The 15,993-nt window shown below is 38.7% G+C and overlaps 1 protein-coding gene across 3 annotated transcripts in view; it reads left to right on the top strand.

Annotated features, from left to right (window-relative positions):
• Positions 1–15,993, top strand: part of Dync2h1 (dynein cytoplasmic 2 heavy chain 1) — a 198,172-nt gene that overhangs the window by 72,894 nt on the left and 109,285 nt on the right. For 2 of the 3 annotated variants that reach the window (XM_032911134.1, XM_032911133.1), the window contains exons 46-54: positions 2,481–2,604; positions 3,233–3,354; positions 6,081–6,167; positions 7,311–7,437; positions 8,287–8,428; positions 8,921–9,030; positions 12,370–12,390; positions 13,333–13,431; positions 15,176–15,299. In XM_032911134.1, coding sequence (XP_032767025.1) covers positions 2,481–2,604; positions 3,233–3,354; positions 6,081–6,167; positions 7,311–7,437; positions 8,287–8,428; positions 8,921–9,030; positions 12,370–12,390; positions 13,333–13,431; positions 15,176–15,299 — 956 coding nt within the window. The remainder of the gene's footprint in view (positions 1–2,480; positions 2,605–3,232; positions 3,355–6,080; positions 6,168–7,310; positions 7,438–8,286; positions 8,429–8,920; positions 9,031–12,369; positions 12,391–13,332; positions 13,432–15,175; positions 15,300–15,993) is intronic. The other variant, XM_032911135.1, reaches the window with a different exon arrangement.

The following is a 15,993-nucleotide window of genomic DNA, read 5'->3' as shown; positions in this document are numbered from 1 at the left end:
TGCTCAGTTTCCATTTTTACAAACACAGTGACTATGTGAACTGAAAGTTCTCATCCCAGGTCTTTAAGGAATTCAGCCTGAACATGTTAAGTAACTTGTCTGAAGTCACTAGTCAGTGACTAGCTCAGGTGTTTCTGGCTTCATATTTCATGGTCTTAGAGGTAAGGATCACTGAAAGAATTGCTTGGCCGTATCTAAAATCCAAATTGATCTGTTATACTTCTAGGTCTCTATTCCCTGGACCAGGGCATTTCTCTCCCAAGAATTCATCTCTTAAGAAAGAGACGTATTGTTCTGACAGTGTTATTTGATCACGTCATTTTCCAAGTCTTGCTCTGTTCATCATGCACTCCCAATACTTCCTGATATGTGCTCTCATCCTTATTTTTGCAGCTCCTAGTTCACATGTCCATCCCATGCTCAGCACTACCTTGTTAGGTGGCTCTCTTAGTTACTCTCCAGTTGTGATAAAATACTCTGACAGAAACCACTTAAGAGAGAAAGGGTCTGGATACCACCCACACTATAGTCCAAGGCTACTAAAGAAGCTTGATAGAGCTGGTCACATTAAATCCAGTGTCAGGAAGCAAGGGAGATAACTGCTAGAGGTCAGCTTGCTTTCTCCTCTGTGGTCTAGGGTCCCAGACACTGGGGCTTCTTCCCACTTGGATTGCCTAATCTGAATAAACCCTCATAGGAATACTAGAGGGTATCCTAATCTAGAGAATCCCTGACAAAGCAAAGACTTATCTTCTAGGTGACTCCTGACCCTGATGAGATGATAATCAGTATTAACCTCACATTGGCCAAACCACTGAGGCATATTTCCCTTTATATTTCCTTAAGAAATAGGTATTTCCACTCTGATAGCATCCCACCCTGAGGTTATCTCACCATGAGGATGTGCCTATGAGTGTGCCCAACTATGATAGCAGCCCAGTGGGAGGACATCTCACAGTGAGAGCAGCCCACCATCGAGGCATTCCACTGTAAGGGCATGTCTCACAGTGGAAACTGAACTTGGTCATGAAAAGCAGACAAGTTATTTTCTAAGTGCCAGACATTTTCTTTATCCTCAGAGCCAATGTAAGTGCCTACTCCCCCTGAATTATCCCCATTACTGTCTGTGGTCTGTTTTCCATTTGAAGGTTGTCTCTAGCACACCACTTATGGCTACCAAGTTAGCTGTCTCTGCCTTCAGCCTTCCTGGGACAGGGCTCAGCTTCTTGAACAGCACATGTCCCCTTGCCAGACAGAATGACGGCTTCTGTTGCATTCAGTTCACCTGCCAATCTTCTGCAATTGTGCAGTTACAGCTGTACTCTGTCACCTTGTCTTGGGTTGGTCTACTTCCTGGTCCATCATGGCTGCCTATCAGTCTTTTCTTGGATCATTCTTAATATTTCCTTTATTATTTCTCAGACTAACTTTTATTTAAATACATTGTACAGAGACTATCTTGATATTTCAAGATATATGTGATCATATCAAAATGTAAATATCTTCTCTCTGTAAGTGATTATTCAAAGTACTAACCAAGGAAGAGAGGAATGCCTGATAATCTTAAAGAATGGCCACTATTAAATTTAATAATTTAATCCGTACATAGTAGAAAAGCATTGTGATTTCACTACAGGTTACTGATAAGGAAAACATTCTGTGAGTTTGGTACTTTGGGGATGGTTTGAAGAGAGGGTGAGGGGTAGAAAAAAGAAGGTAACAAAGAAGGAGAAGTAAGAGAGAGGGAGAGAATAAGGGAGGAGTGAGTGAGTTAGAATAGTATAAGACGTAAGCTAGAAAGGGGTGAGGATGGACTAGCCATGGAGCCAATAGTTTCAAGTCTTCCACCGAACGTTGGTGCTCGGCTTTGGGGTGCTGATATCCGTGTTGGTGGTAAGGAGGCCTTTTTACCTCTAGAGATAGAGGTTAGGCTGAGGTGATACATTAGGAAGTTTTCCTTGAAGACTTTGGGAGTGTGCAATATTTGACATGTCAGGAATGAAATCGGACCCTCCCCATTCCAACTTCCAAATGGAACAGCGGCCTCCCACTGCCGCCCCCAGATGAAGTCAGATCCTCTCGAATCCCACTCCCCAAATGGAACAGCGGCCCCCCTGCCACCCTCAGTGGCCACACAGATTCAGAAAAACTAATCACACATTTAGACAAGACAGATGCAGGCAAAGACCACTATGGTACCTGCTTGACCGATCTCTAGTCACTGGTCCCGCAAGGTGGTCTGCACTCAGTGTGATTCTCACATTCCATGTCCTGCTCCAGTTTATTTATGGGATGGGAGGTAGACCGTCCGTCTCGTGCTCTCATCAAAGCTTGTGCATCTTGTTTATTAAAGCATGATAGTTATTAGTTCATAGCCTCATATTGTTAACTGATTAGCTTTAAGTGCTATTAATGTCATGTTTATTTAGAAAGACCAATTTTGAATTGGCCATATTTGAATTATTGTACCTTCTTCTTAGCTTCCTTGCAAAAAGGGGTGTGAGAGAAGACATTGCAACTTTTGATGCACGGAACATCCCTAAAGAGATACGAGAGAGTGTGGAGGAGCTTCTATTCAAAAACAAAGCCTCTTTTGATCCAAAGGTAGTTTCCATTTTAAGCTATGTAATCCATTTTTTACTGTAGGATACTTTATCATTACCAAGCCTTTTTTTAGATCATCTAAAAGCTTAAATTAAAAAGGTTTACGGCCTGGGTGGGTTTGAATGTAGAGATCTGTCTGCTTATCCTTTTCTTTTCTCTCACTTTGCCCCACAGCATTCTTGGCATTTCTTTTTCCTCTGCTGAGTTCTTCTGTAGTAGTGGGCATCTATTTCCCCATACTTGCATCAAATTTCAATAAAGTTTTATTTGAATGATTGTGATACTTTTAAAATTCTTTAAATGTTAAATCTTCTTTGACATCAGTAACAGTGCCTTTAAACTTGCTCTCATTTAGTAAAAGTTTACCACATGTAGAACGAAAATGGCATGTGCACTCTATAAATAAGACACAGCAGTAATGTTGGCTCATGTGAACTCTGAACTAAAGGAGATTGACTTGAAGCTGCAGGTAGAGCTCATAGTACTTATCTCTTTCAATAAAAACAGTTTACTGTAGTTTACACCTCCACTTAGAAGCCTAAGTAAAGTAAGTGTGCAGATAAAATTCTGGCATTAACTTTGTGTGTCTCTGATGTTAAGTCAGGTACCTTGTCATGATTTTTTTCAGAATGCTAAGCGTGCCAGCACCGCAGCTGCTCCTTTGGCTGCTTGGGTAAAGGCCAATGTACAGTACTCCCATGTCTTGGAACGGATCCAGCCTCTGGAAACAGAGCAGTCAGGATTAGAATTGTAAGTCAAACACAAAGTACAGGATGGTCTGACCTGCATTGCAGTCAGTTTAATACATATGTTGTATTATTTACATTGTATGGTTTTGGCTTCTATGTCAGAAATCAAATGGCTGTACGTATGTGGCTTTATTTCTGAGTCTTTGAATGGATGCCCTTGATCCGCCTGTCTGTTTCTATAATAATACCATGCAGTTTTTGTTACTATTGTTCTGTAGTATAGCTTGAAGTCAAGGAGAGTGATCTTTTATTGTTCAGGATTGTTTTAGCTATCCTGGGATTTTTGTTTTTCCATATGCAGTTGAGAATTGATCTTTCATGATCTGTAAAGAATTGTGTTGGAATTTTGATGGGGATTGCATTGAATCTGTAGATTGCTTTTTTAAGATGGCCATTTTCACCATGTTAATCCTGCATATTGATGAGCATGAGTGATCTTTCCATCTTCTGAGATCTTCCTCAAATTTCTTCTTTAGCTCATATAGGTCTTTCACTTGCTTGGTTAGAGTTAAACCAACATATTTTCTATTATTTGTGGTTATTGTGAAGGTTTCACTAACTTCTTTCTCAGCCTGTTTGTCACTGGTGTAGAGGAGGGCTGCTGATTTCTTTGATTTAATTTTGTATCCGAACACTTTGCTCAAAGTGTTTATCAGCTGTAAGAGTTCTCTGGTAGAATTTTTGGGGTCACTTATGTATATTATTGTATTACTTGCGAATAGAGATACTTTGACTTCTTCCTTTCAAATTTATGTCTCTTTGATACCCTTTTGCTGTCTTATTGCTCTAGCTAGCACTTCAAAAACTATATTGAATAGCTAGGGAGAGAGTGGGCAGCCTTGTCTTATCCCTGAGTTTAGTGGAATTGCTTTAAGTATCTCTGCATTTAATTTGGTCTTGCCTGTTGGCTTGCTGTATATTGCCTTGATTCTTTGTGCGATTTAAGTATCAGGGTGACTGTGGCCTCACAGAATGGATTTGACAGTGTTCCTTATGTTTCTATTTTGTGGAATAGTTTGGAAGTATTGGCATTAGCTCTTTTTTTAAAAGTCTGGTAAAATTCTGCACTAAAACCATCTGGCCCAGAGATTTTTTTTTGGTTGGGAGACTTTAATGACTGCTTCTGTTTCCTAAGTGTTATAGGACTATTCAGACAGTTTACCTGATCTTGATTTAACTTTGGTAATTTGTATCTGTCTAAAAGAAGTCATCCATTTTGTTTAGATTTTCCAATTTTGTGGAGTACAGTCTTTTAAAGCAATACCTAACAATTCTTTGGATTTCCTCAGTGTCTGTTGTTATGTCTCCCTTTTCATTTCTGATTTTGTTAACTTGGGCACTGTCTCTCTGCCTTTTAGTTAGTTTGGCTAAGGGTTTGTCTATCTTGTTGGTTTTCTCAAAGAACCAGCTTTTATTTCATTGATTCTGTTTCCTTTGTTTCTAACTGATTGATTTCAGCCCTGAGTTTGATTATTTCCTGCCATCAACTCCTGTTGGGGGCATGTATGTGTTTGTTTTCTAGAACTTTCAGGTGTGCTTTTAATTTGTCAGTATGAGAACTCTCCAACTTCTTTATGAGGACATTTAGTGCTATGACCTTTTCTCTCAGCACTTACATAGTGTCCCGTAAGTTTGGGTATGTTATAACCTCATTTTCATTGAATTGTAGAAAGTGTTTAATTTTTCTTTTTTCTTCCCTAACTCAGTGATCATTGAATAGAGTTTTTCAGGTTCCATGAATATGCAGACTTTCTGTTATGTCTGCTGTTGTTGAAGCCCAGTGTTAATCCATGGTGATCTGATAAGATACATGAGATTATTTCAATCTTCTTTTATCTGTTGAGGCTTGCTTTGCAACCAAATATATGGTCAATTTGTGAAGAGCTAAGAAGGCATATTATTTTGTGTTTGAGTGAAAAATGTTTTATAGATGTCTATTAAGTATGTTTGCATCATAACCTCTGCCAGTTTCATTATTTCTCTATCTAGTTTCTGCCTTGATGTCCATTGGTGAGAATTGGGTTTTAAGGTCTTCCACTCTTAATGTATGGGGCTCTTTATTATGATTTAAAGTTTAGTAATGTTTGCTTTATGAATGTGGGTGCCCTTGCATTTGGGGCATAGATGTTCAGAATTGAGATGTCCTCTTGGTGAATTTTTTTATTTGATGAGTATAAAGTGTCCTTCCCTGTCTGTTTTGATAACTTTTGGTTGAAAGTCTATTTTATTAGATATTGAGTGCATCTTACTAACTTTTAGATATATTTGTGTCTCTAGCTTTTCTGTTACTTTCAGAAGATGTTCACTTTCTCCGAGCATTTAGAATTGTGTGTATTTTATTCTGCTTCACACACACCTCTCACAGGTTTTTTTTATCCTGGCCTATAAGTACTTATTTTTCAAATTTCCTTTGCTACACTTGTCAAATTCTCTTTATCATATATGCATGTGTGTATTTATTTCTGTGGTATTATTTTATATGGTTTTGAAGGAAGATAGATGAACATGTTTACTCTTCATTTAGAAATCTACAGTCACTAGTCTTTTAAATTACAAATTCCGAGAAGCAATGTGCATTGTATCAAAGGATTCACTTTTATTTGCTAATGCTTCATATGCCAATGAAGAAATGTTAAAACATCGAACTATAGTAGCTCTGTTAGCAATATTACTTCTTAATGTTGATGACTAGCATACAATGGCATCTAACATTGAATCGTACTTTAGGAATTTGAAGAAAACTGAAGACAGGAAAAGGAAGCTAGAAGATCTTCTGAACTCTGTTGGTCAGAAAGTGTCAGAACTCAAAGAAAAGTAAGTTTGGTCCGGCCTGATGTGCGCCTGCGCACATGGCAAAGTTTCCCATCCTGGTTGTAACCGTGGCTTTTCTTCTTTTCTCATCACTCTCGGGTTGAAACTGAGAGAGAGCAGTTGAGATGCTATTCTTACTTAGCTATATGATGGTTCATGCCTGTGGTCTTAGTACTTCGTGGAGAAAGAAGATCAGGGTTTAAGATCATTCTTGACTACATGGCCACTTACAGGGCAGCCTGGGCTACTAAAGAAACAAAACAAAGAAAACAAAAAAACAAAGCCAAAATAAATAATAGCCGTACCTTTCTACAATTTTTTTCTATTTTTGTGGTTAGTAGGGATCAAAATTAGGGTCCTGTGCATGCTAAGAAAAAGTACTAATTATAGAAAAAATACAAAGTATTATTTTAGAAATTGTGTATTATATTTTTGGTGTTGTTGTTGTTGTTATGGGGCTGTGAGGAAGTGATTATGGAAGACACTCCAGCATTGACCTCTGGCCTCTACATGTTCCTGCACAGTGCACACATGCATACATCGTACACGTGTGCATGTAGAGACATGCACAAAAGACTGTTAAAATATGGCAGATAACACACTAACTGAGAGACAGTACACAGTGGACCAGCTATTTCTGTTTTGCAGGTAGATGTTTGAGAGGATTAGGCCAAGAAGTAAGGTAAGAGGAAGCAAGTGGGTAGAAGATGCTCAGGAAAATTTCAAAGATAGGGTGTGCTGTCACCATGTAAAAAGTTCACACGCTACAGACAGGTTTGTGCAACTAATACAAAGAAAACCTATTTATGGCTAGCCAATTCATATGGTCAGGGCCTTTAAGAAATCTTTTGAGAAATGTCTATAACCTGTAGTTATCGAAGCTCTGTCTGGTCTTTGAGCATACAGAATGAGAGTGTATTAATTTTTGGTGCACATGAGGGAGGGACACTAGGGCTTTGTGTTTGGGTTATAGTCTATGACCGAGCTCCACTAGAGTAAAACCGAAAGGCCTTAAGTGTACGTTTGTATACCTATCTATCTTAGTGATGGCGTTTCATACTCATATGCACATACCAGTGTATCCCAAGGATAAGTGAATTAAATGTAATTGTTTTGTTTCTAATCATATGTCAATTGTTTTCTTAGATTTCAGAGCAGGACTTCAGAAGCTGCCAAACTAGAAGCTGAAGTCAGCAAGGCACAGGAGACCATCAAAGCTGCAGAGGTCCTCATTAGTCAGCTAGACAGAGAACACAGGAGATGGAATGCCCAGGTTTGTTTAGAAGAGCCTCAAAACACAGGAAACCCGATATGTAATTAATGTATTTGTTTAAAGAACAAAAAGACACAAGGAAAAAATAGCCATTAGCCTATCGTTGACCTTTGATAGACAATCCAGAAGTAAGAGGCCAGTAATTAAGTAATCTGTAAGCAAAGTGTATACACTATAAGAAAATCAAGCCTGTTTCCCTTTGGCTTGCCCATGTTGTTGATCAGGGAGGGCAAGGATCTGAGGGGACTTACCTTTACTACATAGCATTAACATTCAGTACTGTTCTTCATTTGTTTCTTTTTGATATGTTTCATCATTTCAACATTGGTAGCATTTTTGCAGGGAGGGTGCATATAAGAAAACATTTATTTTTGGAAATATTTTGTCTTTCAAACTTTAAAAATCTTTGCCGCCTTCTGGTTTTGGTGGTTTGAATATGCTTGGCCCATGGGAAGTGGCACTATTAGGAAGTGTAACACTGTAGGTGGGCTTTGAGATCAGGCTATACCTAGTGTGGAAAGAGACCCTCCTGTGGCTGCCTTTAGGTCAAGATATAGAACTCTCAGCTCCTCCAGCCCCACGTCTGCCTGCACACTGCCATACTTCCTGCCATGATGATATTGTACTAAACCTCTGAAACTCATGCAGGCCCAATTCCACGTTTGCTTTTATAAGAGTTGCCTTGCTCATGTATCTCTTTACAGCAATAAGCCCTAAGTCACTGATATTTTAAAACTGTGATGATTGAGTTATTAAGTTGTTAACTCCTCGAGCCAGTGCTGAATTAGTTTCTACCTATGACGCTGTACTCTCTTCTGACGTGTACAAACAATCACTGTCCTCTTCCAGGTTGCTGAGATAGCTGAAGAGTTAGCCACTCTCCCCAAAAGAGCTCAGCTAGCGGCCGCTTTCATCACCTACCTTTCTGCTGCTCCAGAAGGCCTCAGAAAGAACTGTCTGGAAGAGTGGACGAAGGCAGCTGGCCTCGAGAGTGTGTATTAAGATACTTCATTATGCCAAGAATGGCCCTTCTGCTTCTGTGTCCTTTGCTTTTAAATGGATAGTATGAGTACTTCAGATTTGCTGAATCTGTTTCATTATTATAAATTGTTTCAGTATTACACGTTTTCTATTCCTGCATCCATATTAGAAACAGATCTCCTGAATTATTTTTAATTTTACATGAATATAGATAAATATATTATTTTTACATTAATCCAACATGCTAAAATGAAATGTAAGGCTCTAAGTTTTCTTGTGAATTTTGTGGTTTTCACAAATTATTTTGGCTGTGAAACATTCTCTCAGAATTAGTTAAGAGTTCTGCTCATTTTCATGTTTTAGGAAGCTTCCTTCCCTCCAGGGTTATATTGTAATGTATAGGAATGGGTGTCAGGCCAGGGCATACTATGGGCCTTTCGTGCCAGTCTTGCTGTCAAGTGCTGGTCGCTATAGTGACTGCTTGATATCTTGCACTTTTCAGAATTTGATCTCAGGCGGTTTCTCTGTACTGAAAGTGAGCAGTTGATCTGGAAAAGTGAAGGCCTTCCATCTGATGACCTTTCCATTGAGAATGCCCTTGTGATCTTACAGGTAATACACGAGATTGTCTCGGGGGCATTATAATTAAATGCCTCTTGCATGTTTCTACTTTAAAGTAAAATCTCAAATATATTGGTAATTAAAGTTGATTATCTACAGTTCAATATACTTTATTTTTTAATTTAATATAAAAGTGTAAGCTAAGACAACCTTTTCTGGTGATAGAACTCTCAAAATTGAACTTTCTAGTAGTAATGGTTATATTGTAGAGAAACCTGATTCTCCTCATGGTCTATTTCTTTCATAAATTTTGTATTTGACTTTAACTTACCAAACAAAGTTCTAAAATGAGAAAATAAGTTTTAGGTTACAAGTAGGAAATGAAGAGATGTATATTTTGGAAACTTGTTTCATGTAGTGTGTATCTTTTTTACAGTTGAAAATAATTTCTTGGCAGCAAATGTAAAGCCACATTCAAAGCCATGGTTTCAAACACCGTAGACTAAAACTTATGTTGTTCAGTGCCTGTTTCATGTACATCCTGAGTCCGTTTTGTTTGCTCTCTTTGCCCAGCTTCCCTGTCTCTCAGTGGCCTCCCTGTGACCTCCCCACTAGTTCCCTTCTTACATTTATCCCTTTTTGTTTTGTGACTTGATGAACAAATTGTGAGCGTTTAATGAATTTTGATGTTGTCATTAATTTGTACCTTTCACAATTTGTACCTTTGTCTACTGCATGTGTGTGCATAGATATAATGGAAGTCAGAAGGCATCATGTCCGAATTGTCTCCCCTTCTCTCTTGTGGTCAGGCTAGGGCGCCAGTAACTTCACCAGCTGAGCTGTTCTTGTGGGCCCATGCAAATTACACACTAACTTTCCTGCTAACTGATATGAAATTATTTTTTGTTTCAATAGCTTATACTTTATAACACTATTTTCTCTCCTTTCTGAAACTTTTTTTCCTGAACATATTTTTCTTTAGTCTCCTACTTACCTCCAAGTGGTGTGTGTGTGTATGTTATATAATATTTCATATAAACATATTAGTATTATATACATAACACACACATTAAATGATATGATCTTGGTTTGGGGTTCTACTTATTTTTTAAATTTTCTTTTATTAGACCTATTAACTGTCCATACTTTAGTTCAGTATACTGGTGTGTTACCTAGAAGAAATTGCTGACTACAAATTGAATGTCTTTCTTCATTTAATTTGTTCCTACTGTTTTTCTGTTTTTTTAACCAACTAGAATAAATATCTGGAGTCCCAGTTGCTCTTTTAGATAACACACTAGTAGTATGTTGCCCTATATTGTTTTCTGTCACCCTATCCCTTATTTTTGTCATGCTTGTCATTCTTTCCTTCCAGGTTTCTTACTCATTCCTTCTTCCCATTGTAGTAATCAAAGAAAGTTCTGATTTTCAAATGTTAAGCTGGCATAGTGGCACATTCATGCTATCCTAGCCCAAGAGGCTAAAGCAGGAAGATTTTGAGGAGCTCAAGGCTACATATACATGGTGGGTCCATATCTCAAAAACCAAAGCAAAACAAACTATAAACCACCCCCACAGAAACCTTGATGGTTTAAGAATTATTTTCTAACAGTGGGTGAAAGGGAAGGTCAGCCTTTAGGAAACATGTTTGGTGGTGGTTGGGGGTGGCTAATAACCAACCCAAAAGACAAATGTTTACAGGATTGGGTTTAATAGTCAATTTGGACAGTTGCCTTTGAATTTGATTTTAATATGTCAAATTCTTTTGAATACTCATACATACTTCTAATGCACTCCTTCCAAAAAATCTCTTGGAAAATAAATGAGAGTGAATTTTCCATTATAATAAATATTACATCTCAGTTTAAGGTAGTTTAGAGCTGAAATATGCTGTAGTCAGATGTGTGGTTGGGAAGTACATGCTTAGTAACATCTTCTTTGAACATACTAGGTGAGTTTTGTGAAATTAATTAAGGACTAACTACTTGCATATCATATTATCCAGGCTGGTTTTGAACTTGCTATGTGGTCAAAAGTGACCTTGAACTTCCAATCTTTCTGACTCTATTTCACAAGTACTAGTATTATGTATAGGCCTATGTCAACACGGTGGCTCCCTCTGTTTTAGGGATTAGATAGATTTGGTCACAGATAGCTTTCTCTACCTTTCATTAACTGGTTCTTACTGACTTCCCATTGACCAATTTCATAGTTTGTTTCCCACTCAAAGTGTATCCCTCCTTCCTCTAATCACTTCCCCATCCATTAATCTTAAAGGACCCAGGTGATCCACCTGTTTAGAAATGCAGTGCAGTGGTAGGTGAACCCTATTTGTGTGTGGCCTTCTCATGACCTTGAGTGTATCATGCAGGGCAGGCCAGGCAGCCCTCCATTATAAACCCTTTCCTGTCCTCTCCATCTTCATGCTGTTTCTCTTATTATTCTTGACGGAGGTACCATAATTTTAGCCTAGTAATTCTGAGTACAAATCTGTGACTTCTTGTAACTGTCTTTTCAATCTTCAGTTAATTATTCTCTAGTCTTATTAAATGTATTTCTTGGGTATCCCTAGAAGCATTGTGCTTACCTAGATTCACTTCTAGTGACTTTGTTTAGTGTCTAGAGGATTTCACTGATCCAGCTGGCACCTTCTCCTCTGTGTTGCTTGTTTTCTTTTCTTGAGTGATGATGCTCCTGAAACTCTTGAGTGAGCTTCCATTTGTGTATGTCAATGGCTTTCTATTGCCTGCAGTTTGAAACCTCCATTCCTCTTAGACATGGCATATGAAGTTTTTCGTCAGGCAGTCCTTACTAATTCTTTCTTCTGTCATGTTAAATGCATGACAAATTCCCACAGCTTCCTAACCCAACTCTGCCACACCTCTGAAGTTTTCCAAATACTCACCCTCGTGTCCTCCGTTTCATGGTTGGATTATCCCCTTTACCTAGATAATCCTATCTTGGCTTCATTTTACTTGGCTTCTCCTCCCCCAAATTATGAATGTGTCCTGTGTGTCTCATGTGCTTCCTGATCATGCAGTTTTCATTCTTGCTTCTTTATTGGATATGAAGTCTTTGAAGGTAAGGGAATGCACCTTCCTACTCCTGGGCTCCTCGTCTGTATTCCTGTGGTCGTTGGCTAGTGTGGTAGGTGAAGAAGTCACTGAATGGTAGCTTAGCATTGTAATCAGCTCGATGTGCAACGTGTGCATTTTATCCGCATTTTATCATGGAACACAGAGATAAAATGCACCTTAGAAATTTTGTCTGAAGTTCCATGAATCAGTATGAGTAAAGTGAAAACCAACCTTTAGATTTGTTACACCACATACTTTGCTTAAATAAGAGGCTTAAAAATATCACATCTTTCTTTTTTCCTGACTGCATCAGATCATTGGTTTGAAGTCATGGGTAAGAACTTTTTCAATTTTAAAAGTAATGAATTAGAAGGTGTGAGAGAATTAATGGAACTGTGAGATTTATTACTGAATGTTAGCATAAAACCAGAAACCCACAGTGACACAGAAGCAGCTGTTTACCAGCCGCTTGGAGTCGTGCTTGGAGCTTTGCCAGGAGTCGTGCATTTGCACAATGGCACAGTAAGAGAGACTTCTAGATATAGATGCCTGATGAGAAAGTGCAAAGTCCCTGTCTGTAGCGATCCTGAGAACCACAGAACAGTTGTTCTAAAGTCCAGCATCTGTGTAGTGTCTCCACGTGCCCGACTGTGTTGTGCTAGAGGCTGTGTTGAGGGGTGGTAAGCTCCCAGCATGCCCTTCCCCTGGATGCTGCGGAAATTACTGCTGTGTCCTGACAGGTCACAGGTCAGTCTCAGCATGGCTCCCACTCTTCCTCGGTGGTGGTGTAGTAGGTAGAAAAACTCAAGAAACATTGCTTCACCCTTTCAAAAGATTTACTAGCTAGTGATGATTAAGAAGGATCTTATGGGGAACACACATTCTCTGTGTATATGGTGCCTCTTGGTATGTGCTCAGTCTGTGCTGTTGGAAGGCAGCCGCACTGCTTTAGTCTACCAGAGTAGACAGACCGTGTGAGCTCCGAGTTCTCAGGACCAGCCAGATGACAGCCTATTGAGGTTCCCTTTAAGGAAATCTGCAGAGTGTTTTCACTTTATTGTAGTTAGATTTAACTGTTTACTACTTGTTCCTAGTAATTTATCTACATGGCTTTTGATGCAGATATAAGCCGTACCTTCTGTTCCATCTTGTGTTTTGAGTTGCATCTACAAAGACTCAAAAAAAAAATCTCATAATTGATTTATAATTTTTAGAAGTTTATTTGTATTTCAATAAAAAAACTACCTTTATCTTAAAAGAATTTTTTTCCCACTAGAGTCGAGTGTGCCCATTTCTGATTGATCCATCTTCTCAGGCAACAGAGTGGTTAAAGACACATCTGAAGGACTCACATTTGGAAGTTATTAACCAACAGGTATGCACTATCTATAATTTGGTTCCTGACTTTGGAGAAAACCTACAGTGAATGCAGGTTGGGATCTATAATGGAAGACACATTGGGAATGAACTGCCTGCAGGGTTGGTTGTAGGAGTCCAGGAAGAAGAGTGATCCTCCTGACTGCAGGTCTGTCGTTTCTAGCACAGGGACAAACACATTATTTTTGGTGCTAGTGCCTCATTGGAGCCCTGGGAGTTTTAACAGTGAGGAGTTACAGCTCTTCATATAAGAGGTTAAGGAAACAGACACCTACACCATGCCATATGGAATTGCAGACTCAAGTTTAGTTTGGACAATAAAAACGTCCTCCGATCTACCTAGAACCCGCCTCAGCTTGGGGAGGAGTTCTCGAGCATTTGAGAGCAATAAAAGAATGACTCAAAGTCAATCGTGGGTACAAGCTGACATCCCTGTGTTCTGCTTAAGATGATTGTTCAGATAGATCTAGACAGCTTAGTTCTTACAGACCAAAGCCCAGTCTTTTGTTTACATATCAATTCAATCATTATCCCAGGTTCCCTTTAGATTATCCCATGAATCAGCATTTTATGACCTTAGCCCTTTGATTCTTAGAAAAAGACAGCAAATACATTTTTGTTTGTTTGGTTGGTTTATTTGTTTGTTTCTTTGTTTTTAACATAGCAAATGATTTCAGAAATCTGCCTGCCTTTGTAAGCACAGACAATAAACTAGAGGGATGTGATCTCTCTCTGAGATTACCATTGCCACCACACCTGCACCTCTTTCCTAGGCTGACCTTGAACTCAGAAATCTGCCTACCTTTGTATCTTTCTGGGAAGCTGGCTTCTTAGTGCACCTGCCTTTGTTCTCTTATAGGTCTGTGAAGCCCCTCATACAATTCATATTGCATCCTTATATTTTGCATAGTCAAAAAATTTTATATATATACTCATGCTTTCAGAGTTCTTTCTCACAGCCTTAAGGGCTGTTCTGAAGGTTTACTATTTTGCTGAGGAACATAGACACACCCTCATCTCCCAGACTGGTGGAGTCATTAACCTTGGCAAGGAGAACATTCCCCAAAAATCTTGACAAGCGGGACCTCCCTGAAGGTGAACATGAAGCAAATATACTATTATACAAACAAGCTTTACATTTAGCAACTGTCATCACTTGTGGAGACCCATGTACTGCTGGCCCTGCTACAGGGGCAGGAAGGTATCGCACTATTCCTTCTGTGGCAGATATGTAGAACTCAGCACTGATCTTATAGCTACTTCTGTTTTCTCTCTCATTTCTTATTTTAGATAGAGGTTGAGACTTTTATCTTTGTAGCAATTTGTGAGTAGAAACTTGGCAGGAAACATTTATAGTATGGCTGACATAAAGACTTGCTGTTCAGTTGGTACAGGATTGTTTCTAGGTGTATAGGATAAAAATGTTGTAGAGAATATTATTTTTATAATTAACACTAGGCTGGACACTTAAGAGTTTCATAGGAAAAGAAGAGCTTGTGTTATTTGGATTTTTTTTTGTCACAATATTTTTTAAAACATTTTTTTCTCATTTGTCTACTTAAAATTTGAAAATATTCAACTAAAACAATTTATTACTAAATATTTGATTACTGGAAAATACCATGAATAATTTCAATTAATACTATAGACTTTTAAAACTTCAAATAACTTGTTATCTTTATTTGTTGTTTATAATGACCTTCATAAGCATTGAAGGTACGTGCTATTCTTTATTACCACAGGACAGTAACTTTATCACAGCTCTTGAGTTGGCAGTACGTTTTGGGAAAACCCTCATTATACAAGAGATGGATGGAGTAGAACCTGTTCTTTATCCGCTGCTGAGACGAGATCTGGTTGCTCAAGGTAAATGTTTGAGTGTCTTGAGTTTACCAGCTTTTAAAACTTGCAAAGAGAGGAAACCAGATGTAAGTTTGTTGATTGTCTCTTCTGGTAGAGCATATTGAATTGCCTTGGGCTCCTGGTAAAGGGCTTGGGGACAGAGAAAAGTATCAGAACACACACTGTGGTCATCTGTTGTCTTCAGTGTTGTGCCAGCCTATGTAATTGTCCACAGAGAAGCTCAGAGAGACTCAGTAGTTTTCACTCAGGGTAACTATGTAAGCATGCACTTTCTGTTCATAGTTAAAAAGAAGTAGGTGTTTAGCATATGCAAACATTTTGAGCATGCTAGCTACTCTTACCAGTGAACGTGGTAACCCTGAGGATGTTTCTGAAGCCTACAGTCCCAGATGCTGCTTAGAGACTACATTTGCAGGTAGGCCTTTATGAAGATGTCTGTGCATAGGCACTAAGTCAGAGTTCTTTTTTTTTTTTCTAGGTTTTGTTTTTTTTGGTGAGTGCCTTTTTGTGTGTGTGTGTGTGTGTGTGTGTGTGTGTGTGTGTGTGTGTGTGTGTGTGTGTGTGTGTGCATGGCTATATGTTTTGTGTTTTGTGTATGTATGAAGGTACACGTGGAGACCAGAAGTGAAGATCAGATATCTTATTAATCTCTCCATTTTCTTTTTTGAGACTATCTCTCACTGAACCCAGAGTTCAT

This window comes from Rattus rattus, chromosome 8 (assembly GCF_011064425.1).
Source record: "Rattus rattus isolate New Zealand chromosome 8, Rrattus_CSIRO_v1, whole genome shotgun sequence".
NCBI classification, from domain to species: Eukaryota; Metazoa; Chordata; class Mammalia; order Rodentia; family Muridae; genus Rattus; species Rattus rattus.
The sequence above is the reverse complement of the archived record's forward strand: the minus strand, read 5'-3'. Positions and strand labels throughout refer to the sequence as shown.